We start from the raw sequence: 22,406 nt of genomic DNA, 5'->3' as shown, positions 1-22,406 counted from the left end.
GAAGGGAGGCCACCTTGCTGCTTAATGGCTCCTATGGGGGAGCTGCTCCTCCTCCTCCTCCTTGCAGTCCTGGCTGAGGGTCTCTGCCTCACCAGCCCTCCCTCCTGCACCTTGCACCTGCAGGGATCAGGTGTCAGCTGCCCTGTGGCTAGGCAGAGAGCCCTCTGCAGCTCCACTGCCACAGAAATGAGTGAGAAGGTCCTGGTGGGGCAGAGCAGAGACCCCTGGCACTCCCAACTGGTGAGTGAGAGAGCAGGTCCATGACAATGACACCCAGCCCCAACAGGTGCAATGTTGTGGGAGGAGAGAGGCTGCACTTATGCCAATTATTGATTTTTTTCCCATCAATTTCAGTATGTCAGCTGAAATCAACTTTTCCCAACCTTCATCAATTAAAGTCAAATCCTCCCAAGCCAAGCCTAGCTGTGATACTCCTGCTCTGCAGATGTTCCAGCTCCTTGTATACTAGATTTACATAGTGCCACTGGAATTTTCCTTCATGATAAGCATACAGGTCCCACTGTGGGATCTACTACCAGTTGCTGCTTTCCTTTAAGGCACCCACTGCCTTTGAAAACATCCCCATATGTTTTTAAAATTCTCTCCATTGTCCCCTCCTTCTTCTTAAACTACAGCTATAAAGTTTTGATGCTGCATCATGATCAAATCTATGGCTTGTATGACTGTATTCCCCAAGAAGGGTCTGCAGTCCTTACTATCCACCATCACAAACTGCAGTTGGTACCATCTGTTATTCTATGGGTTAATTATTATGAGTTTACATTTTCCTATGGGCTGCATTATGCTCTCATAGTACATTATTAGATTATGCCCACTCTTTGCAATGGGCATGTTTGAATCCAAATCACCCTGAAAAAAATCTCACAGCAGAAGGCCTTACTAGCCAGCTGAAATCATACAGGGTATTCCCTATTAATATTGTGGCATGCACCGAAGTTGTTGTTGTCCATTGTTGCTTTCCTGATAGCCTGAACCTATGCTTTCAGACTCAAAGAGAGAGTCATGATATCGTTGCTGCTGTCTGATGTGCCATCCCCTCTTGTACAACTCTGACTAAATCTTTGAGATTTTCCTCTGCTCTTCACACACACTACTAAAATGGTTCCATTTGCCACATTCCTTGCACTGCTGTCCTAGTTATAAGCATTTCTGCTTTATCTGCTGTCACTTTATCTGTTCAAGTCACATCGCCCCCTTTAGGCTATGTGGGAAGTGTGTGCAGATTAGTCCAATTATTCCCTCAACACAGCAGGTGTTGCTGTGTGTTGTTCTATTGGCTGCCTCTCAATCCTCTTGCTAAGGCCTTTTGACTGTCTGGTCCCCTCTCAGGATCCCAGGTGAAACCAGAAAACTGTTTGTAGTCAGCAAACAGGGTTAAACAAAAAAAAGGTAAAGAAAAATCTGTAAGCAGCTCCCTCCAAAATATGGGCCTCTCTTACTTCAGAAGGGCCTTGGGATAATCCATGCCAGCTTCAGAATCCACTGGGGCTCCAGCGCAAGTCTCAATCCTTTTCCCCATTCCACTCAGGGGTTCTGCACCCTCCTTCTGTGACGGCAGGGGCTCTTGAGGCTGGATGTCCTCTCTTCAGGGCTGGAGAAACTCAACAGTCTGTTCCCTTCCCAAGGTTGCCCCTCAGCTGAGTGGAGTTCCCTCTTTTTAACTCCTCCTCCAGTCCGGGCATGATTGGCAGGTGTGGCAGGTCAGGGCCATTTCAGCCCAAAGCAGCTTCTTAACCCCTTTCATGCTAGTGCGGGGTTTATATACCCCATCACGCCTGGTCATGCTGTCTCCCATAGTAAAGGAATCTTACTCTGAGTATGTAACCCTGGCCACCTGCTCTGCTTTGCTGTTGTCTCACTACATGTACTTCTGGGGGTGTTTTGTGCCCGAGGGCTTTCATCCTTTCTCTTGAATCTTTTGCCACATTCTGCATGTCTTAGCATCTGTCTCATGAGACATTGCCTACTAGGGTTGCCAACCCTCCACTAATTCTATTGGTGTCACTAGAATAACATTCCCTCCAGGAATCATGGGCCCACTGACTCCGGCTCCACTGATCATGAAACATGCAGTGCCTAAGTGCCTTTGTGAATCTAGCCCTATGTGCCAATGTGCCTCTTTAGGTGCCAAAATACCTTTAAAACTTCTGGCACGTAGGTGATTTTGAACATTTTGAACATTTTACCCTCTGTGCCAAAGCCAAGTCCATACACAGACTGTCAAATATTGAGATCAGAGGCCTCTAGAATGGTCTCACCACAATCTGCTTTCTTTTGGATGTGAACACTCTTATTGTAATCCATGTCTTGGTCTCTTCATGACTAGACTACTGCAATGCACTCCACACCTCAAATCCAGTTAGAAACTGAAGCTTCACCCTGGTCCCCGTCCTTACCCTTCCCTGCTGGTGAGCCTCAGGTGCATCCTGCTTCCCGGAGCCAAAAGGAACATAAGAACATAAGAACGGCCATACTGGGTCAGACCAAAGGTCCATCCAGCCCAGTATCCTGTCTACCGACAGTGGCCAATGCCAGGTGCCCCAGAGGGAGTGAAACTAACAGGTAATGATCAAGTGATCTCTCTCCTGCCATCCATCTCCATCCTCTGACAAACAGAGGCTAGGGACACCATTCCTTACCCATCCTGGTTAATAGCTATTAATGGACTTAACCTCCATGAATTTATCTAGTTCTCTTTTAAACCCTGTTATAGTCCTAGCCTTCTCAACCTCCTCAGGCAAGGAGTTCCACAGGTTGTGTGCTGTGTGAAGAAGAACTTCCTTTTATTTGCTTTAAACCTGCTGCCCATTAATTTCATTTGGTGGCCCCTAGTTCTTATATTATGGGAACAAGTAAATAACTTTTCCTTATTCACTTTCTCCACACCACTCATGATTTTATATACCTCTATCATATCCCCCCCCTTAGTCTCCTCTTTTCCAAGCAGAAAAGTCCTAGCGTCTTTAATCTCTCCTCATATGGGACCCGTTCCAAACCCCTAATCAAGCCCCAACTTCTGCATCAGCGCATGGAGAGTCTGGCATGTGGATCAGGCCCAAGTGCTGTGCCAGCAGTGCTTCCAGTGGCCGGATAACCTCCATGCCGTAGTGGAAGCTGCTGCTGGTGTAATGCCAACAGACCCCAGACATTGGCAGGCAGGATCAAACCGGGGACCTCTGGAGCTTAGTGCATGAGCTAAAAGCCAACTGGCTGTTAGCTAAGGCTGTAGAGCAGACTCATTTTATCTCTCTCTCTAAGTGGTCTTGGTGCCACTGGATGGGACAGACCACCACACCCAGGAGGTGTGTGGGTGGCACTGGCACTAGGGTTACCACCTTTGAAATGCCAAAAAACCAGCATCCACCCCACAAGGCAAGCCTGCCACAACCCCACCCCCAATTACAAGGCAACTCCACAAACGCTCCCTCTCCCCCCCCCCAGTCACTTGTATCTAGACAAAGAACATATATAGATTAGATTGATAACATTGCATGTCTCCTCACTCTCGCGTGACTCAAACCCTCTCTCACACACACAGTGCACTTGAGCATTGGTAGCCATACAGCTGCTGTATTTTCAACAGTTTTGTTCTATTATCATTTAAAGTGTGGAAGTGGGAACACTGCAGCATCTTGTGCTGGACACAGAAAGTTTTAACATTTGATATCCCAGTCTACTGTGGTAACACAAATCTTTAGACCCACATAACTCCACCCCTCCCACCCAAGCAGATTAAATTATTTTTCTGGCAGATGGCAAATCCATAAAAAAAACTAGGAAGTAGGAAGACTTTAACTATCTTTTCTTCTTCACATCATTAGCTAATTTCTCTAGCTTTACACACTTTTCATTTCTTCCTTCTTTTCAAAATGCCACCTACATTGATGGTACTAAACTGGGAACTCCAGTCAAGGGCAGAGAAATAATACAAAGGAACCACGGTTAGAAATATAGGCAGAGCACAAACACAACTTATTTTTAAAATAATCCCAAACACAAGTACTCAATGGAGGGGACATACTTAAAAAGCAGCAGCAGCAGCGTAGCAGACAACATATTAGACATGATGCCAAAATGCAAACAGCAGTAAAAAGAGATGATTTTAGGTTGCATAGGTGGAGGCCTTATACCACAGAACAAGGACATAGCAGTCTCTCTTCAGGTACTTGTGGGATCACACCTAGAATACAGCTTTTAGTTCTAAGTACTCTGAAGCCACAAAGTTGTGTATATAGGTAAATTGGAGGAAATGCAGAAAAATCCAGCAAAAAACATTAGAATAGTGGAGGGATTGATGTGTGATATATATACTGGTATCTAGTAGCCTACTTCAAAACCATATTCAGATGCACTCCTAATTTTATTTCTTCACCACTTCTCCAATACTCATGGCTGCCCACACTGAGATAATATAATTGTCATTTCCTGTCATCTGGCATTTTCATTGACATTCCTTAGAAGAAATAGATTTACAACCTGTGTGTATCAGAGTTTTACACAGTGAGTGTAAGTTTAAGATATACTTTGACTAAATATTCTTTGCACTTTTTAAAAAAATCCAGCAATCTAGTTTTATTTAAATAAACTGGAATTACACAAGAAGCATCAGAATTACTTGGTGTGCCTCCAGAGGAAAGACGTTCCAAATGGACATAATAGAGCTTTCTGGGTTTTTCTATATTCTATAATTTTATTATTTGCATGAAACTGAAAGAAAAGGCAGAAGCTCCATATTAAACTGTAAGAGAAAAGGGTTAAATTTTAGTGGTCCCAAGGAATCATGGCTCAGTGTGTTATACATAAGCCACTTGGATGCAAGTGAGGTGTTAACAGGATCTTTCACTACCTCAAGTTTAATACAATGTGTGGCAATTAAATCGGCCATCTGCACACAGAAGGGCGACACTTAACTCTCAAGAAGAATGAAAATGTCTTTAATTCAGTTAGGTATAACATTCCTTTTGGATATGATCTCAGCAGAGGAAGAGGGAGAAACAGCATGTGTACACTAGGAAAAAAGTGTGGTTTTGTCATGTGCTACCTAATACATGTTAAAATCCTAGTATAGAAAAGGCAGATGTGGAGGGTGACAGTTTATCTGAACCAGATAACATGTTAAAACCAAAATTTTCTTTCTACACTAGGATTTTAACATATGTTAGTTAGCACATTTTTTCATAATGACGAGAAGACCAGAGAGAGAGAAAGACGGGGCAGAGGGTTAACCCCCTCCAGGATCATAAGAAGTGAAGTACAGATAAGGGGAGTGAAAATAAAAGGGTGCAACTAGTTCTACCTCCTCATTCCCCTATAGATCATAGCTTCTCAGGCATACACTTAGCACAAAAGCAGGTTTTGACACTAGATTTGCAAATGCGCAAACTGATGCTAGAGGCTTAAATGTAGGAACAGGCTGAGCCTAGATTTGGCCTATGTCCTAGCCAAACCAATAACCAAACAAAGATAAAATTCCTTCAAAAGTATATATACTTTACAAATCAAAAGAGTCAAATGAGGATGTAATTAGAACTCTAGGGCATTTTTTATTGCAAAAAGGTGTATTTTGTACTACAAGAGAGCTATATTGATGTAAAATTCTAGGTAGTCTTTACCTTATGTAGCTAGCTAATAGATAAATCCTGGGTGGTTTTACCTTAAAGTACAAAATACACATTTTTTGCAGTGAAGAAATAGCCTAAAATCTTGAAAGGTAGAACACTAGATGTTGGGTAGAGCCCCGTGCAGGACTATTCTTTAATCCCACTCCCGCTATTATGGCAGCAGATCCTGCAGGAGCTGTGGGATCCCAGTCCCACTGCAGTGATCCACATTGAAGAAATTAGTTAAGGTTTCCAAACACTGATGGCTTGTCTACATAAAGGAATTTTTTGCAACAATGTTGTTACAACAGAGTACAAATCCCCAGCAGAGAGATGCTGCACCTGTGCAAAGTAGAATAACTTGAACCAGTCCGAGCCTCACTTTACAACAGTGCATCACATCTACACTGCATCAGCATAGTTATACAAGTACCAAAATCCCTAACAGAAGCAGGCTTTAAGAACAATAAATGCCATCTGGCAATAAAAACCAATGAGATTTAAACAATGGATGCATTTTTTCCCATTAATGATGGAATTAGGTCCCTGAGCATTAAACATTAGAAACCACCTTCTTCTACTATTAGTTAAGCAGCTCTTACCTCAGAGAATCTTTGTACATCCTGGGTTAGAGTTCCCACCCTCTTCCATTGATAATATTTGAGTAACTTCAAAATCGCAGGATTCACTGCATTATCAGATGGCACTGTCCGGAAGAAATAAGGATATTTTTTCTTATCAGCTAACTCTGGGGTTGTTGCTGCAAATGAAAGCTGAAAAACAAAGAAATGGAAATCTCAATGAGTGAAATCTAATTGCTGGCCCCATAAGAAGCTTACCCTACTTAATGCAAGGCAAAGTACATGAGGTGATGAATTATGGGCATTTGGAGAGTTTTTGACTGTCTTATGTTAAAGAAATAACAAACCTTTTTGAAATCTTGCTACCATCTTTTACTTTTCAGAAATAAACCTTTTCAACCTTGTCTACCTTTTAAAAAACAACACCATATATCCTATTAAAATCACAACATTATAGCCCATCTGCTACAAATTTAAATTCATGACTCATTAAAGTTTTGAGAGGGTTGCACTAAAAAATTCCCTGGGTCAGATTAACCACACCTAGATTAAAAACCAGGGGCAAGAAGCTTTTGGGGAGAAAACCTCTGAAGAATCCCCTGTGGAAATCCCTCCAACTTCCCTCCACAAGGAAGGGTCCAGAGCCCACTGCAAATCCTGATCACCACTCTGTGGCTTCAGTGGAAGTTGTGGGTGTGCAGAACATTTAAAAATAAAGCCATTTAGTTGTCTCCATGTGGATTCAGGTGTCTAAAGCCATGGGGGAAATCAACAGGCAGCCAAGATAAGCACTCAGGAGTCCCTGGCTCCGAATCTCCAAGTGTGTTAGTTAGACAATGGCTCTCTCTGGACTTTTGTATTAGGACAGAGCCAGATTGTCCCTGGCTCTTGTACAACTTTTAAAATTAGGCCACTTGGGTGCCTAAATGTGGAGTTAAATGACTAACGCCAGGCACACGTCTGGAAACGTTGGCTAAACCTCTCTGACTAAGTTTCTCCTCTGTAAATTGGAGCTGATACAGACTCACATCTCAGTGGGGTTTTTGAGAAGTAATGAGTAAATGTTTTTTAAAGTGCTTTGGAAACTAAGGCATTGGCTCAGAGCAATTCTAATTGACAGTGCTGAAAATGGCAGTTGGAGTCTATGTTCCCAATGTTGTCAACACCAATCATAGTATTGTAGTACTGGAAGGGATCTTGAGAGTCTTCTAGTCCAGTCCCCTGAACTCGTGGCAGGACTAAATATTATCTAGACCATCCCTGACAGGTGTTTGTCCAACATGCTCTTAAAAATCTGCAATGATGGAGACTCCACAACCTTCCTAGGCAATTTATCCCAGTGCTTAACCACCCTGACAGTTAGGAAGTTTTTCCTAATGTTCAACCTAAACCTCCCTTGCTGTAATTTAAGGCCATTGCTTCTTGTTCTATCCCTCAGAGGTTAAAGAGAACAATTTTTCTCCCTCCTCCTTGTAACAACCTTTTATGTACTTGAAAACGGTTATCATGTCCCCTCTCAGTCTTCTCTTCTCCAGACTAAACAAATTCAATTTTTTCAATCTTCCCTCAGAGGCCATGTTTTCTAGACCTTTAATCATTTTTGTTGCTATTCTCTGGACTTTCTCCAATTTGTCCACATCTTTCCTGAAATATGGCACCCAGAACTGGACACAATACTCCAGTTGAGGACAAATTAGTGTGGAGTAGAGCAGAATTACTTCTTGTGTCTTGCTTACAACTCTACTGCAAATGCATCCCAGAATGACATTTGCATTTTTTGCAACAGTGTTACGCTGTTGACTCATATTTAGTCTGTGATCCAGAATGAACCCCAGATCCCGTTCCACAGTACTCCTTCCTAGGCAGTCATTTCCCATTTTGTATGTGTGCAACTGATTGTTCCTTCCTAAGTGGAGTACTTTGCATTTGTCCTTATTGAATTTCATCCTATTTTCTTCAGATCATTTCTCCAGTTTGGCCAGATCGTTTTGAATTTTAATTCTATCCTCCAAAGCAATTGCAACCCCTCCCAGCTTGGTATCGTCTGCAAACTTTATAAGTGTATTCTCAATGCAGTTAAACTTCTGTTAGAAATGGTAGGAAATATAAAATAAATTGTCCAAGTATCAACAGGCCAGCTCCTTATCATCTGAGCTCTGAAGCAGCCCATTAATCCACCAACTCTCATCAGGGATGACAGAAGGGTAAAAACAAAAATGGGAGGAGGAGGAGGAAAGAAATGAAAGGCTGCCTTCCTGACTGTGTATTACTTCAAGAGTGACACATTATCAGGGTTACCATACTTAACAAATAAAAAAAGAGGACCCTCCACGGGGTCCTGGCCCCGCCCATTTCCCACCCCAGCCCCGCCCCAACTCTGCCCCAACCCCGCCCCAACTCCGCCCCCTCCTCCCTCCCACTCCCAGCCACACGGAAAGGGCTGCCCAAGCGTTACCGGCTTCACGGTTTGCCGGGCAGCCCCGAGACCCTGCGCCCCCGGCCCGCGCTTCCCCAGCACAGCTGGAGCCCGGGAGGGGAAGCGCCCAGCCGGGGGCGCAGGGTCTGGAGGCTGCCCGGCAAACCGTGAAGCCGGTAGCGCTCGGGCTTTGGGCAGCCCCCATGCCTCCGGACCCTGCGCCCCCAGCCGGGCACTTCCCCTCCCGGGCTCCGGCGGCGCAGGGTCCGGAGGCATGGGGGCTGCCCGAAGCCCATAGCACTCGGCTCTTAAACAGAGCTGAAGAGTCGGGGAGGAGCAGAGCGTGGCCGGAGGCTCTGCTCCTCCCCTGACTCTTCGGCTCTGTTTAAGAGCTGAGCTGCCCCAGCGCTACCGGCTTCGGGCAGCCCCCATGCCTCCGGACCCTGCACCGCCGGAGCCCGGGAGGGGAAGTGCCCGGCCGGCGGCTGGGGTCCGGAGGCAAGGGGGCTGCCTGAAGCCCATAGCGCTCGGGCAACTCGGCTCTTAAACAGAGCCGAAGAGTCTGGGGAGGAGCAGAGCAGCCGCGGGAGGGGGAAGTGCCCGACCGGCATTTTCCCGGACATGTTCAGCTTTTTGGCAATTCCCCCCGGACGGGGGTTTGATTGCCAAAAAGCCGGACATGTCCAGGAAAAACTGGACGTATGGTAATCCTACACATTATATACCCGTCTCCTTTAAGAACTGAAGAGACAGCCTGGATTAAGAAGGCCTCTCAACTTCCTCTTGCACCTATAAAAGGTTCAGGTTATTCCTCATACAAAGACTTTACTTACCCTCTGCAGGGTTGTCCAAATGCCCCTTGCCTCCCAACCATTCATATTTGTGTGCTACATTTGTGGATATCCAATTGGGTGTCTTATGCATCAATACCTATGATGCCCTCATTTCTTTTTCTCAGACCTCATCTACCTTTCCCTGTACCTCCCCAGTCCTCCTCCTGAATCACCATTTCCCTGGATTCTAATTGCTATCCTCCTTCCCTGAGTCTCCTAAGTGCCCCTAACTTCCTTTCTGTCTCTCCCACAAGTTACCTTCTATCTGCTTTTCTTCTGCCCAACTTTCAACCTAATATTCCTACTTTCTCTTTCTTCTTTTCCTTTCTCACTTAAGGGGGGTTTTCTCCATCCCCTTAATATCTCTATCTACCCTCAAACGAATCCCGAGCCACTTGCTGCACATTGGCACTGTTGTAGGGGCAGCGCACTTGGGTACACACTTAAGGGTGCCAGTTTCTACCTCCATGCATTGGGAAACAGCAGAACTGAGAAAGTCAAAAGAACCCTGCTGAATTGTCTGATGTGCAAAATTACTGCTGCTGAAAGGCAGCAGAGTTTTGTGAATGACTTTCAGACAAGCCATATGCAGCTGCTCAGGGGATAGCATATGTGGTACCTGTTTTGCCCCAGGCCTTCCCACCTACTTCCTGAAAATGCCCCCATTTCTGACATCTATGGGATACTTGTGGTTATTTTCTGCAGCAAGTTTAATACTCAAAATCTTCTGCCAAGAACATGCCTCTCAGGCTGCTGTCACCCATGCATGGCTTTTGAATCTCTTTATTGTAAAAATCTGATAAAAATTGGTGCTCTCCATATCATATAACAGAAAGGAACATATGGCACACAGTGATTTATTTGTAGAAGAATCCATACAAAATTCACTGTTCTTATGCCAGAAGAATTTTTGGTTGATGCTGAAAAAAGCAACAGAAATTGTATAATGAGATCTTAATAAAACTGATCTTTCAGGCTCAGTAGAAGAGCGATAGAGCACAGGTGCAGTATATAAATGTATCCAAGCGCACTATTAAGTACATTTGCATTTTTGGACCATGCATTCTTTAAATCTGTTCCAGAAATATTATACTGATATTCAAAAAAAGAGATGGGTCTAAACCAAAACATCAGATCTAAATACTCCTGCATGTTAACAAAGATTGGATGTAGCTTGGAAGAGATAGGAGCCTGTCCCGAAACTCAGGAAAATAATGCTGCATTGGTTTGAATTTGGTCCATATTTGGGAGGTTATTTTCACAAACAGAAGGGCTACAAACTATTAAAAAAAAAAAAAACAAGGTTAATGTTTGCAGAAATGGTTGGTTTACCTTCCATAGATCACCAAGGAAAGTTTCCTGCTGCTCACTGGCCAGTAGCTGAGTGGATTTTTCAAGCCCTATACTACTATCCATTTAACACTGCACTGTGAAATATTCTAAATAATTAAAGCAAAGCTTCACCTATCAAAATTTATGAGCAAAGTACATTTTATGATTGTGTAGCCTTGATTTTCTTTCACAGCATTGATTGGCTTATTCGTTACTTCATAAAATTTAGTATTCTGCCATGAGTCTACAAATAATTAATTCAGAGAGCAAAGGAACGAAAGTGTGTGAAAAGAACTGTCCAGCTTCTCTGGTTTGCCGAGTAAAGTTAAACTTTCTTTAAGGTGCTATAGCGGTAAATGAAGACCTCCACATCAAGTTGAGAGAGAAAAGCTCTTCGAGTAAACAGTCCAGCATGAAAAGGCAGCTGACAGCTATGCTGTACAAAGCCTGGTGACTGGAAGAGACTTCATTTGGGAATTAATTCAATATAAAAAACTAACAAAGAAAATAATATGGTTGTTCTTTAAGAATTAAAAGATGTTGAGATTTTACAGCAACACAAATGAGGGGAGGAGCTGAGTTTCATACCCAGTGAGATGTGCCTGTCTAGAAGGAGTAGAGTACAAAGAAGCTTGGATCTGTCATGTTTCTTTTACCAGCAGGTATATATTGTGGACAAGGAAAGAACTAGATATAAGGAGCTACTACTACTACAGGTATAAGTAGTCATTGGGGGAAAAATACTACTCCATCCAACCATAGATGCAGACAGTATGTGTAGTGTATAAATAAACTATAATTAGGGCTGTCAACTAATCGCAAACTCACGCGATTAACACAAAAAAATTAATCACGATTTTAAAAAGTAATCACAATTAATCACACTTATAACAATAGAATACCAATTGAAATTTATTAAATATTTTTGAATGTTTTTCTACATTTTCAATATTTATTTCAATTACAAAACAGAATACAAAGTACACAGTGCTCACTTTATATTATTATTTTTTATTAAAAATATATGCATTGTAAAAATAATAAACAAAAGAAATAATATTTTTCAATTCACCTCATACAAGTACTGAAGTGCAATCTCTTTATCGGGAAAGTGTAACTTACAAATGCAGGGTTTTTTTGGTTACATAACTGTACTAAAAAACAAAACAGTTTAAAACTTTAGAGCCTACACGTATACTCAGTCCTACTTCTTATTCTGCCAATTGCTAAGACAAACAAGTTTGTTTACACTGACGGAAGATACTGCTGCCTGCTTCTTATTTACAATGTCACCTGGAAGTGAGAATAGGCATTCACATGGCACTTTTGTAGCTGGCATTGCAATGTATTTAGCATATCTGGCATGTAAACATTCAGATGTCCCTTCATGCTTCGGCCACATGCTTCATGCTTCGGCCACATTCCAGAGGACATGCTTGCATGCTGATGATACTTGTTAAAAAAATAATGTATCAATTAAATTTGTGACTGTACTCTTTGGGGGGAGAATTGTAGGTCTCCTGCTCTGTTTTACCTACATTCTGCATATATTTCATGTTATAGCAGTCTCGGATGATGACCCAGCACGTGTTGTTTGTTTTAAGAACACTTTCACTGCAGATTTGACAAAACACAAAGAAGGTACCGATGTCAGATTTCTAAAAATAGCTACAGCACTTGACCCAAGGTTTAAGAATCTGAAGTGCTATCCAAAATCTGAGAGGGATGAGGTGTGGAGCATGCTTTTAGAAGTCTTAAAAGAGCAACACTCTGGTGCGGAAACTACAGAACCCAAACCACCAAAAAAGAAAATCAACCTTCTTCTGGTGGCATCTGACTCAGATGATGAAAATGAACATGCATCAGTCCGCACTGCTTTGGATTGTTATCAAGTAGAACCCATCATCCGCATGGAATCATGTCCTCTGGAATGGAGGCTGAAGCATGAAGGGACATATGAATCTTTAGCGCATCTGGCATGTAAATATCTTGCAACACCAGCTACAAGAGTGCTATGTGAATGCCTGTTCTCACTTTCAGGTGACAAGAAGCAGGCAGCAGCATCTCCTGCAAATTGTAACCAGCCTTGTTTGTCTGAGAGATTGGCTGACCAAGAAGTAGGACTGAGTGGACTTGTAGGCGCTAAACTTTTACATTGTTTTATTTTGAATGCAGGTTTTTTATACTTAATTCTACGTTTGTAAGTTCAACTTTAATGATAAAGAGATTGCACTACAGTACTTGTATGAAGTGAATTGAAAGATATATTTTTTTGTTTTTACGGTGCAAATATTTGTAATAAAAAATAAATATAAAGTGAGCACTGTACACTTTGTATTCTGTGTTGTAATTTAAATTAATATATTTGAAAATGTAGTAAACAGCCAAAATATTTAAAATAAATAGTATTCTATTGTTGTTTAACAGCGTGATTAATCGTGATTAATTTTTTAATTGCTTGATAGCCCTAAATGTAATACGAGCATTTCAATTAGAAAGGCATTTTCCTTCACCTTCCTTTTCAAAGGACTAACAGGGTTTCATTTAAGTGATATAATGACATAAACTGAGACAACCCCTAGTTCAGATGAGTCTTGGAGCATAAGAATGATGTTTAGGGACCTTTCTTCCAAGCCTCCTGGGATCCACAGGTTGTGTCAATCTATATCATCACGTCGTTTAAATAAAACCTAGTTAGATGTGTGGAGGAACAACCATTGTACTAATATCACAGTCCAAATATTTAGTTAAAAAATGGCATATAACCATTAATGAATAGCATCTCACGGGAAAAAAACTGCTTTTACTAGTTTGATTTTTAGGATAGGCAAACTAGTTTAATCCATCATATTAACACACACGAGAATATACAGAACGGAAGTCATCAATTTAGTCTACTATTATTTGCTTCAGTTAACTGAAGAAAAGTTTGGAACTCAAAACTCCATATATTCTAATTAAAATGACATCAATCATAACTGGCCAAAGAAGACTGATATGAGCAGGGAAGACAGACCGTGGGATTAAAAGGAAGGAAAACACTAGAGAGAATCTAATCACATGGGAAGGTTAGTAAAGATAGCAATAGTGCTAATGAATGGATTAGTATATTGTAGAGTTTGCCATTGAACAAGCTGTATGTGCTATTAAATAGTTATGTTAAAATGGATACTTACAATAAAAATATTAAGATGTTTGCTAAAAATTGAAAAGGAATTATAACTCTACTGTAAGAAAACACCTGTGAGGGAAAATGAACAAATCAATTATAAATGAGACTGGGTGGAATGAACATCTTCCTTTTGTATAACAATAGAACAAAGAGAGTGATCATGCTTTTTCACAACATTACGTCTTGGTCAGACTTTAAATTAGAACCCCTACAGAAGAGGTGCACTATCTATTAATCATTATTAATGACATTGTTAATGGATAAAGTTTGAATGTAGATAAATGCATATTCCTCCTGCATTGACTATCCAGTGTCTGACACTAGCTATTCATAAATGTTTACAAGTGTGGAGATCTATATTTAAGGGTGACTGGCCAAGTTTTTTTCAAGTTTGTTCACTTTTCCATTTTATGACTTTTAGTATAAAGATTAACTTCTGCTTTATTTAGTTTGATCAACCCCCCTTCTTTCATGATTTTTAAAATAGTGGCTATTTTCCCTCTCCCCCACAACTTGCCCATCTTATGGAAAAACATTAGTGAGAGGGATTTAAACTCTTCCTCCTCCTGTCCTTACTAGTATTTGCAAACCATGCAAATAGCTTTTATCATATTATCTTTACCCATACATATTTATATATTGCTACACTGTTTTGCTAAATGCACCTCCCAGTTCAGAGAGAGTGGGAGAGGAATAATTCATGAACAAGGAGCAGTTTAGATCATAACACAGTGATAAATATGTCCACGGACTTTGTGATGTCACTATTTCACAGAAAACAAAATTATATGAGATGCTGAGGCTAATGAGTGTACCCAAAAAGCAAATTTCAAGGAGGAATAAAAGACAGACAAAAAGTTTTGTTTATATGTATGAGTACACACACACACAGCTTAACATATATGCTAACTGGAATACTCAAAATATTGAAAAAGCTTTGTAGGTCACCTTTAAAAAGCTTTATTTGGAAAATCTAGGTACTAGAGAGAGCAGCTGGAGGTTTGAGCAATTGCTAGTAATAAAGTGTAGAGATTAGAAGCCAGGTATAACAGATGTGATTGAGCAAACTCTAATGAGCGACAAGCAGAAGGCTATAAAGAGGGAAAAACAGAGTTTAAAACTTTCAGCAAGACAGGAAGACATCATTCAAAGTGGAATATAGACTGAGTGCCAAAGGAATCACTGTAGGGCTAGATTCACAAAGGTACTTAGGTGCCTAAATGCCTTTGTAGGCATCTCAGTCCTACTATTAGGCAGCACTGATGTTCACCAAACCACTTCCATAATGTACAGCCTGTACAGGTCCAATAGGACCCTGACCTCTGGCCCCAGAGCCGATACTATTCAGTAAAATTTTGGGAAACATTTGGTATGGTTTTTAGACTTCACCCCTCCTGGTTCAGAACCCAAGTGGCTGCTGCTCACCTGGGCTGTGGGATACTGCATTAAAGTCCATGCCCCAACCTCAGCATGTCTCCCACCTCCCAGGTGAGTGCCCTAATCACTGGGCTATTGGCTACCAAGGGGAACATGGATCCCTCTCTCATTTATCACAAAAAAAGACTGTCCTGGCTTAAGGGCCTAACATCAGGAGGGGCTTATGGCTAAGAATCCTGTGTGCCTTCCTCTGGTCTGTCAGTTAAGTACCTATGGCCCAATCAGGTTAGATACCTAAGTCCCTTTGTGGCACTGGGCCCTGAGTCTCACTCTTCTCCTCAGCATTTCACTCCTATTGGGTTAGGCAGCTCCCCATTTAGCTTGCTGGCTTCTGAGAATCATTTTTGCCTACCTCTCTCCATCCGATGCCTGGGGAGACTAAGTGCCTAATTTGGGTCTATTGTGTATTTGGTTGTCGTGGTAATAGAATCTTGTATTAGATTATTAGGGGATAGCCCAGCCAGTTTTGGCTGGCTGTTGGTTAGTTCTGTGTGTAGCAACAAATGGCTGCTCCAAGGTTTACAGCTCTCTGTGTCTCCAGTTGTTGGTGTCACTAGGCATCACCCTAGGTAACTCGGGGGGGGTGGAAGACCACGAGAGTCGATGAAGCCCCCCCGCTCTAGGCCAAAGTGAACCAAAGCCCCTGCATGTTAAACTTTACTAACCTCACAGGCCAGCAGCTGGGAAGCGGTAGTGATAAGGGAAACCTACATGCTTCTAGATGAAGGACAAGATTACTTGCAGAAAGGAACAGTGCGAACAAGCTGCACAGCCAAGGTCATTTAATGTAACTACTGCAGAGGGAGGAAGGGGGAGGAAGGGGGGGGAGGTAGAGAAGGGAAAAAAAGAATAAAAAGGAAAAACTGCTTGTCTCAGTGCGCTTGATTTGAGACATGCTGGTCTCCTAGTGCCTATTCAGAGCTCTTGAATAAACTTTGGCTGCTTCTCCACCCTGGTGTGTTCATTGGTGCGAAGCACACCAGGCAACGAACCCCGCTGTTGCCCCTCAGGCCCTCTGTGCCGGCAACAGTTTTGGCGTCCCTGGGTGGGCTCGAGGCTGAAATTTAGCCTCGCCCGGATCCCTCCCGGTGGCCGATGGATTGTGGCAACGACCGACGCCCAGCGCGTACCGGTGACTTCATTGGGGGCCTTGGCAGAGACGCGGTTTGATTGACCCCGGAGGGCACAATGGTGCAACGCACTCGGATAGTGGAGAAGTGGTTGTGGGCGACGGTGAGGAGCCGGTCCCTTGGATAAGGTAGGAACAGTCCAGTGGTGTGGACTTTTGCCTGTTAGGACCTGGGGACACCCAGTGTCACCCGAGATCATGGGGCAGGGACAGAGTACGACAGGCAGGGCACGGTGTACACCCTTAGAATGCATTCTAGCAAATTGGAAAGTGTTTGATGCAAATCCAATAAATAAAAGTAGATTAAAAAGGTTCTGTACAGTAGACTGGCCTCAATATCAGCTAAAGGACCAGGAAAGGTGGCCACCGGAAGGATCACTTAATTATAACACGATCCTTCAATTACTCCTGTTTTGTCAGCGAACGGGTAAATGGAACGAACATATGCATGCGCAATTGTTTATGGCTTTACGAAATAGAACAGAACGAGTTAACTGGAAAAATATAGCTAGCAAGCTCAGTCCAAAGATAAGATGCTGGCCCCATCCAAGGACATTGTTCACAGCTAAGACTTGGCTGACAGCCAAGAAAAGGGGGGCCTGAATGTGCCCAAGCAACTATGGGATCTGCAAAACACTGCCAGGCATTAATGAAATGTGTTAGGTTTCTTTTCTCACAGATAAAAGAAGTGCTAACCAAAGACCCTAGCAGCCCTGCCATTCATTGAAACAAGGAGACTGAGTCTACGTAAAGTCCATCAACGAAAGACTGCTTTGGCTCCACACTGGAAAGGCCCTTTCCCAGTCCTGTTAACCACCAACACCACTGTGAAGTGCCAAGGACTGCCTACCTGGACCCATGCTTCTCACTGTAAAAAGACCCCTCCACCTCGGGAGGACTCTCCGACTGATGATAAGCCTATTTCTTCTTCTAGCTCTGCTGTGCCTTCTGGATAGCAGGGGGGAAAAAAAAGACAAGGTGAAGTGCTAGTAACCTCTCCCTTGTCCACTGACAGACCTACTGTGCCTTTGGATTTTTCTAGAAGAAGCAAAACCATTACAGGGTGATGTGCTAGTATCTCTCCCCTGTATGATGCTGAACCAGACTGTTTCAGGAAAAGAGAAGAAGGAACACTTGCTTCTCTTTTCCTGAAACCACAAAGTCCAGGGATTCCTGACTATAAAAGACATTAAGAACTGACCCTGGTGAAGAAACAAAGAATTATACGCTGGCAGAGAGGCTCTTACCCAGCTTATGAGTAAATATTTTCTAACCTCTGGACTTAGACTCATAGCATCCCAGGTACAGGCTGAATGTCTGCTCTGCCAAAGGAATAACCCTCGACCGGGAGTGTCAGTCCCACCAGCCACTCTGGAACCTACCCCAGGCCCAGGATTGGTTTGGCAAATAGATTTTACTGAGTTCCCCCGGACCCAAAGATTCAGATACCTCCTCATCTTGGTGGATCGATTCAGCGGATGGCCCGAAGCCTTCCCATGCCGTAACAACACTGCCAAAGCCTTCCCATGCCGTGGCCCTCAAATTTGTCAAGGAGATCATTCCCCGCTTCGGGCTCCCCCAGTGGATGGAATCTGACATCAGAACACACTTCACGTCACAAGTCATTCAAAAGATATCAGATGCCCTACAGATCCCCTGGAAGCTCCACACGCCATGTCAGGAGGCTTCTCTTAGATGGCCTGATGCTTTGCCCCTCGTTTTGCTCCGCGTCCGCGCTCTCCCTAAGGGCAGATTAGGGCTCAGTCCCTTCGAGATTATGTTTGGAAGAGTATGGCCTCTGAACGGTACACCGGTTCTGGCAGGAGAGTGGGAAATGGAGTACGGTTTCTTATCTCAGTACATGTGCTCTCTGTCTGCTGTTCTTTCTTCTCTCCACAGGTACACCAAAGATTCACAGCCTCTTCCGCTGGATGCCCCGATCCACTCCTTGCAGCCAGGCGATTCCGTACTCGTTCGGACCTGGAAGGACGAGCTTCTCCAAGAGCGGTGGAAGGAACCCCACACCGTCCTGTTGGTTTCCCATACAGCAGCAAAGGTCGAAGGACACAAGAACTGGATTCATCACTCCCGTCTGAAGGCAGTGCCCGCTCCTGAACAGTAGACCGTCCAGCCTGCTGAAAAAACTTCCAGCAATAATCTGGGACTTAAACTGTTATTTAAGCGACAATAAGGTTTGCTGGGAATGCCTTGTGCTCCCTTTGGACAGTCGCAGTGCACTCTCTGCGAGAACTCTGAGCATTGGTTGTGTTTGTTTTCAGGTGGCCAGCCTAACCTATTGGCCTGGTCCCTTTTGTTTCTAATCTGTCTGCTGTTGGTAATTATTCTTTTGTGGGCATTTGGGGAATTGTAATTACAGCATGTGTTCAGGTCCAAAGTCTGCCACCATGCTGCTTTGTGCCATGGGAGCATTCCTCTCGTTAACTCCTGTTTCCCCCCAAACACATGCGGGATGGGGAGGAATCCCTAACAACTTGGAAACAAACACGTATGAGGCCCTGAAGGTTGCCTTTGCCTGGGAATTCAATCTCTCCCATTGTTGAATATGTTCCCAAATCCCTCACCATTCGGCAGGGCTACCCTGGAGAGCCATTCCCCAAAACTGGTCCAACACCTGTCAACTCTGGCTGGCGTGGAACTCTTCTAAGCTTGGGGACGAAGCAGTAAAACAAAACTGCACCATAGAAGCCCCCTTTAGCCTGCTAGGAAATGACATCTGGAGGCCATTTAGTAATGCTACCACCATTCCACAAGCCATTAAATTAGCCTCATCCCCTGTGGGCCTGTTATGTTACCAAGAATCTATGCAAAACAACACCGGCACCCTTCCCTGGTGGTTTGCCGGCAACAGTACCTGCCAATACTACCTGTCCCCTGATGCTAACACCAGTATGCCCCTGTATAACGCCACAGGTCACTGGGTGAGCGACGTGCCCCGAACCTTTTCACAATACACGGCAAGCCTAAGTAAAAGCGGCAACAATTCCATGTTAGGGAATGGCCGAATGTATTATATATGTGGCCACAGCGCCTATAAGACACTGCCCAACCGCTGGTATGGTAGCTGTTACCTAGGGTTTCTGGCCCCTTCTCTGAGAGTTCTTCCCCAGGCCCCAAGTGGCTGTCCCCGACGGCGCCGGTCTCTATATGCCACCCCTGAACCTATTAGCAAAGGAGATCGACTTGGTACGATTCTCCTCCCGTCCTATGGCAAGGGACGACTGGCCCAGCTCTATAAAAGGCTCTCTGTATTCCTTACCCAGTTTGCCAATGACACCCTGGCCATAGAAAAAGGCATAAGCTCCGAGCTGTACCAGCTTCGATTGCTGGCTCTGCAAAATCGCCAGGCCCTGGATTATGTCCTGGCCTCCCAGGGCGGAGCATGTGCCCTTATCGGTAATGAATGCTGCACATACGTCCCAAATAACCCAGAGGACATTAACAAGCACATCCTGTCCTCTGAAAATGCCTTCAATCAGTGGAAGGCCCAGGAACAGGAACCCACTCTATTTGATACCCTCTGGAGCTGGCTCCCTAGCCTAGGGGGCTTGGGAGATGGTCCTGTCTGCCTCCTGCTTACTGGTCTCATACTTTGTTTCCTCACCCTAGCTCTCTTCCCATGCCTAAAATGTTTAATGGTTAAAGTATGTACCACCTCTAGATGTCAAGACACCTCCTTTTTCCCTTTAATCAATGATCCTAAGACCATGGCCTTAAATTACATTTTGTCCTCAAATTATGAGAAAACTCAAGCCGGTGCCTTTTGAGTGTTCTCAAAGGAGGGAGTTGTTGGTGTCACTAGGCATCATCCTAGGTAACTTGGGTGGGTGGAAGACCACGAGAGTCGATGAAGCGCCCCCGCTCTAGGCCAAAGTTAACCAAAGCCCCTGCATGTTAAACTTTACTAACCTCACAGGCCAGCAGCTGGGAAGCGGTAGTGATAAGGGAAACCTACATGCTTCTAGCTGAAGGACAAGATTACTTGCAGAAAGGAACTGTGTGAACAAGCTGCACAGCCAAGGTCGTTTGATGTAACTACTGCAGAGGGAGGAAGGGGGTGAGGTAGGGAAGGGGAAAAAAGAATAAAAAGGAAAAACTGCTTGTCTCAGTGTGCTTGATTTGAGACATGCTGGTCTCCTAGTGCCTATTCAGAGCTCTTGAATAAACTTTGGCTGCTTCTCCACCCTGGTGTGTTCATTGGCGCAAAGCACACCGGGCAACGAACCCCGCTGTTGCCCCCTCAGGCCCTCTGTGCCGGCAACACAGTGATTTCTTCCTAAAACTGTTGCCCCCAAGGATATAACAACCTGGCGACGAGGGTGGGATATCTGTGCTGCCCCAGCAACAGAAGGAAGTAGAAGTTAAGGTACAAAAAAAAACAACAAACAAACCTTGTTTGCTGCTGGAAGCGGGTGAGAACTGGCTTGTGCAAACTGAAACTAAAATCATGGCTACACTTACAGGGCCACTGGAACCTTCTGAGGAGACTATAGTGCAATGGCATGTATATACTGAGCATTTTGAGCTTTTTGTTATTTCAAATGACATTACAGAAGAGAAGAAGGTGCCAATATTCTTAAGTCTACTCCCTGCTACACAGCTTACTACACCCTGTTAAGACAGAGATTAAATCTTACAGTGACATTGTGGAAATCCTGGGGTCCCATTTTTGTCCAAAACCACTGGTAATTGCTGAAAGATATAAGTTCCACAAAAGAGACCAGAAAGAAGATGAAACAGTTGTACAATTTGTAGCAACTTTGAGAAAGCTTGCAGAACACGGTGAATTTAAGGAGATGTTAAATGATGCCCTACGTGACAGGTTAGTGTGTGGCCTGCACAGTAAAGCTATACAGAAGCGCCTATTGACAGAGGCTCAGCTTACTTTACAGAAGGCCATTGATATTGCTGTCTCCATGGAACTGGCTACAAAGGAGGCACAATCCATCGGTGCATCCCCTAGGGTGCATAAGGTGTCACAAGAACCTACCCACAAAACTGTGGGGAGTCAGGATTGTTACCGCTGTGGTAAGCCGGGTCACCCTGCATCAAAATGCTGGTGTAAGGACCTGTGTCGACACTGTGGCAAAAAGGGACATATTGCGTGTGCCTGTAAACAAAGAAAAAAAAAAAAAAGAGGCCTGTGGTATGGCCAACCAAAAAGGGAAATCTGCATACCCTAGAGCAGACCCAAAATGACCAAGAAGATACCTCCTCACAAGAAGAAGAGCCACTCCACGTTTTGTCTTTGGCAGTGGGCTCACATGAATACTGGGTAACCCCGTTGTTGGACGGCAAACCTATATGCATGGAACTGGACACAGGTGCAGCTGTTTCGCTCGTCTCAGAGACTGTTTATAAAGAAAAGCTACAGCATCTTCCTCTTAAAACAACTAAAATAGTGCTGGAGATAGATACGGGAGAAGCTGTGCCCATGTTGGGCACTACTAATGTTAAGGTGGAGCTCAATGGACAGGCTGCTAAATTGCCACTGTTTGTGGTGAGAGGTAATTACCCTTAATGGGTAGATCTTGGCTTAGGAAGTTCCAGCTGAATTGGGCAGAAGTGCACCGAGTGATTAAAGAAGAAACCAATCTGACCACTATACTAAGGAAACATGCTGCTGTTTTTGGAGAGGATCTGGGAAGTATGAAGAGAATCACTGTGACACTGAACATTAAACCTGACAGTCAACCAAAATATCTGAAAGCCAGAATGGTGCCATATGCCATCAGGCCGAAGGTTGAAGCGGACCTGGACCGCCTGGTCACAAATGGAGTCCTAATACCAGTTACCCATAGCCCATGGGCAACTCCTATTGTTCCAATAGTGAAGAAAGATGGCTCCCTCCAGATTTGTGGTGATTT

The 22,406-nt window shown here is 43.9% G+C and overlaps 1 protein-coding gene across 1 annotated transcript in view; it reads right to left on the bottom strand.

Annotated features, from left to right (window-relative positions):
* GABBR2 (gamma-aminobutyric acid type B receptor subunit 2) overlaps nt 1-22,406 on the bottom strand; it is an 847,514-nt gene that overhangs the window by 519,777 nt on the left and 305,331 nt on the right. Inside the window, exon 3 of the mRNA XM_054020335.1 lies at nt 6,224-6,394. Coding sequence (XP_053876310.1) covers nt 6,224-6,394 — 171 coding nt within the window. The remainder of the gene's footprint in view (nt 1-6,223; nt 6,395-22,406) is intronic.

Source organism: Malaclemys terrapin, chromosome 2 (assembly GCF_027887155.1).
Source record: "Malaclemys terrapin pileata isolate rMalTer1 chromosome 2, rMalTer1.hap1, whole genome shotgun sequence".
Lineage (NCBI taxonomy): Eukaryota > Metazoa > Chordata > Testudines > Emydidae > Malaclemys > Malaclemys terrapin.
Note: the sequence above shows the minus strand (reverse complement) of the source record. Positions and strands in the feature narration are given on the sequence as shown.